The 2750-nt window shown below is 64.7% G+C and overlaps 2 protein-coding genes across 2 annotated transcripts; both read left to right on the top strand.

The window, feature by feature from the left end:
- Positions 1 to 1015: 1015 nt before the first annotated feature.
- VDBG_07067 (torulene oxygenase) lies at positions 1016 to 1583 on the top strand (the record flags this gene model as incomplete). The annotated part of the gene is made up of 2 exons (XM_003002450.1): positions 1016 to 1165; positions 1236 to 1583. 2 exons carry the CDS (start codon positions 1016 to 1018, stop codon positions 1581 to 1583), a joined length of 498 nt encoding a protein of 165 aa, XP_003002496.1.
- Positions 1584 to 1997: 414 nt separating this feature from the next.
- On the top strand, positions 1998 to 2715 carry VDBG_07066 (carotenoid cleavage dioxygenase; the record flags this gene model as incomplete). Its single annotated transcript, XM_003002449.1, has 2 exons — positions 1998 to 2449; positions 2592 to 2715. 2 exons carry the CDS (start codon positions 1998 to 2000, stop codon positions 2713 to 2715), a joined length of 576 nt encoding a protein of 191 aa, XP_003002495.1.
- Positions 2716 to 2750: the final 35 nt, after the last annotated feature.

Raw genomic sequence — 2750 nt, 5'->3', positions numbered from 1 at the left:
CCCACCGAACCTCCATCGGCGGCGCCCTCCTCTCTCGGCCAGCGACCCGCCCCGGCCCCAATTCCGCCATGCCCAAACCAAGACGCACATCGCAGAGCAGCCCACTCTGCCCGACCGCCTGGTTCGGCCTGTGACCATGGCCAGTTCGTCCTGATCTGGCCCGGTTAGCTCTCCTCAGTAAGCGAGAGACGTGGGCCCCCCCCCTTCTTCGAGAAGGAAATCCTGCCTGCAAACCAACGAGAAGGAGAGAAGAGCAGACAAGGGGGGGGGGATGCAGGTCCGTATGCTCTCGTGCATGCAGCATGTGCGAGTGCGAGCGACCATGCCCGCGTCGTGTCAGGGCCTCATCACGACTATGCATCATCACTGCCATCGTCGAGTCGACGGTACCGTCACACAGGCAGGGTTCGCCTCTATGAGTGCAGCCATATCCCTCTTTTAACCCCGCCCCTCCTCTCCTCGCCTCTCCTCTCCTCTCCTTTCCTCCCACCCTATTGTTCAAGGATGAACATTTCGTCTTCTACCGTGCGTGCATCGTGAGGTGAACAAGGCAGAGACCAGGACGCGGCAGGCGCCATCACGCACAAGACACTCGTGCGACTCCCTCTTTCCACATGTAGCACTTTCCATCGAGAGAGTCAACTTCTTTACTTCTGCACACCTTCAAGGCAGGCAAGTACCCCCATCTTGGCCGAAGAAGGTGCCTTACCTCGACTGCCTTTTTCCCAAGACGCACTCATGTCGACTTCATCACTCTCTCTCTCTCTCTCTCCCCATCCTCTACCCTACCCTGCTGCCACCTTCATCCAAAAGGGACCACGCCAGCCGCATCACGCCTTGCCCCAAACCACCCACAGCCGAGACCACGCTACGCCCTGAGACACCTAACCGCCTTGAGACCTGCCAGCCGGACCCTATCTAAGGACCGCAGCCGCTCTCCCAACTCGCCAATCTGAACCCTCGACCCGTCACCCGCCAGCTCTGCCAGCTTCGACGGCGCACCCATCGTCGTCCCATGGGCTCTGCCGCGATGCTCGCAGAGGCGGCCGCCTTGCCGGGCACGGCACCCGCCCTGCGCACCCCGCACGATGCCGAGGCCGACCGGAAAGAGTTTGCTCAGAACATCGCCAAACAGACCTACAAGGAATGGCCCAACGAGGCCGGTGTACGTTGGATCCCCCCCCTCTTTTCCCGCCCGACGCCTGGCCATCGTGCCCCCGTTCTGACAGCCCCAGTTTGACGGCCTCACCGAGGAACGAGGGCCCCTCGAACTGACCGTCCGCGGCCACATCCCCGACTGGGCGGCCGGCTCGCTGTACCGGACCGGCCCCGGCGCCTGCAAGGTCGAGAACAGCCCCAAAGGCACCCACTACGTCACGCACTGGTTCGACGGCTTCGCGCACACGCACCTCTTCCAGATCGTCCCCGCAGACGAAGCCGCCGGCACGCCCCTGCGCGTCGTCTACTCGTCGAGGCGCCAGGCGAGACGCTCGTCAGCGAGATCAGGGCTCAGGGCATGCGCAACGCCTACTCGTTCGGTCAGCGCCGGGACCCCTGCATTGGTCTGTTCGGAAAGGTCATGAGCATGTTCAGAAGCAGCCGCAGGGAGCCAACGTGTCCGTCGCCGTCAACACGAACGTGCCCGGCCTGTCGCCGCCAAAAGGCCGCCCAAGGGCGACGAGGCGGCCCCGTCGGGCGGCGGCCATCGCAACGGCGTCCGCAACGTGTGGGTCTCCACCGACGCCAGCATGCTGGTCGAGGCCGATCCCGACACCCTCGAGCCCGTCGGCGTCGCCCGGCAGGCCAAGCTGCATCCGGACCTCAAGGGCCCCAGCTCGTGCGCCCACGCGCAGCGGGACCCCGAGACGGGCGACCTCTTCAACTACAACCTCGACTTTGGCAGGACGGCCACGTATCGCGTGTTCCGTGTCAGCGCCGCTACGGGCAAGACGGACATACTGGCCACCATCAGCGACGCCGGCGCCAAGCCCGGCTACATGCACAGTTTCTTCCTGACGCCGAGCTACGTCGTCCTCTGCATCCCCGTCGCGCACTTTGGGCTGGCCGGGCTCAAGGTGCCGTGGAACCGGAACCTTCTCGACTCGATCGAGGCGTTTGACGCGACGCAGCGTTGCAAGTGGCTCGTCGTCGACCGCCGGGGGAAGAGGGGGCTCGTCGCCAGCTTTGACACGCCCGCCGCCTTTTTTTTCCACTCGGTCAATTCCTTTGAGGAGACGTCACCGGATGGGTCCGGCGTGGACCTCTTCTGCGATGTCGTCGAGTACCCGAATCAAGACGTCATCCGGAGCTTCAACTACGACGTGCTGCTCGACAGGAACGACGCCGCCAAGAGGTTCTGGGGCGAAAAGAACAGGCTGCAGACGCTCCACCCGCGGCTCGCCCGGTACCGTCTCGGCGTGCCGCTCACGTCGGGCAGGAAGCGGGGCCAGTGGGAACTCGTGTCTTCGATTCCCGGACCGCACGCCGGCGAGTTGCCTGTCATCAATCCGGCATACCACACGAAGCGGCACCGCTACGTGTACTCGCTGGCGAACCGGGGGCGAAGCACGCTGCTTGACACGGTCGTCAAGACGGACACGGAGACGAGGGGCGCGCTGCTCTGGGGGTGTCCGCGGGGGCACACACCAGGCGAGACCATCTTTGTGCCGCGCCCGTGCGCGGGGCAGGTGGCGGACGAGACGACGCGTGCTGTGAGCGTCGTGCTCGATGGCAGCGCGCAGAGGAGCTAC

This window comes from Verticillium alfalfae, genomic scaffold, assembly GCF_000150825.1.
Source record: "Verticillium alfalfae VaMs.102 supercont1.9 genomic scaffold, whole genome shotgun sequence".
In the NCBI taxonomy this organism is placed as follows: domain Eukaryota; kingdom Fungi; phylum Ascomycota; class Sordariomycetes; order Glomerellales; family Plectosphaerellaceae; genus Verticillium; species Verticillium alfalfae.
This window is presented reverse-complemented; position numbering and strand designations above follow the sequence as displayed.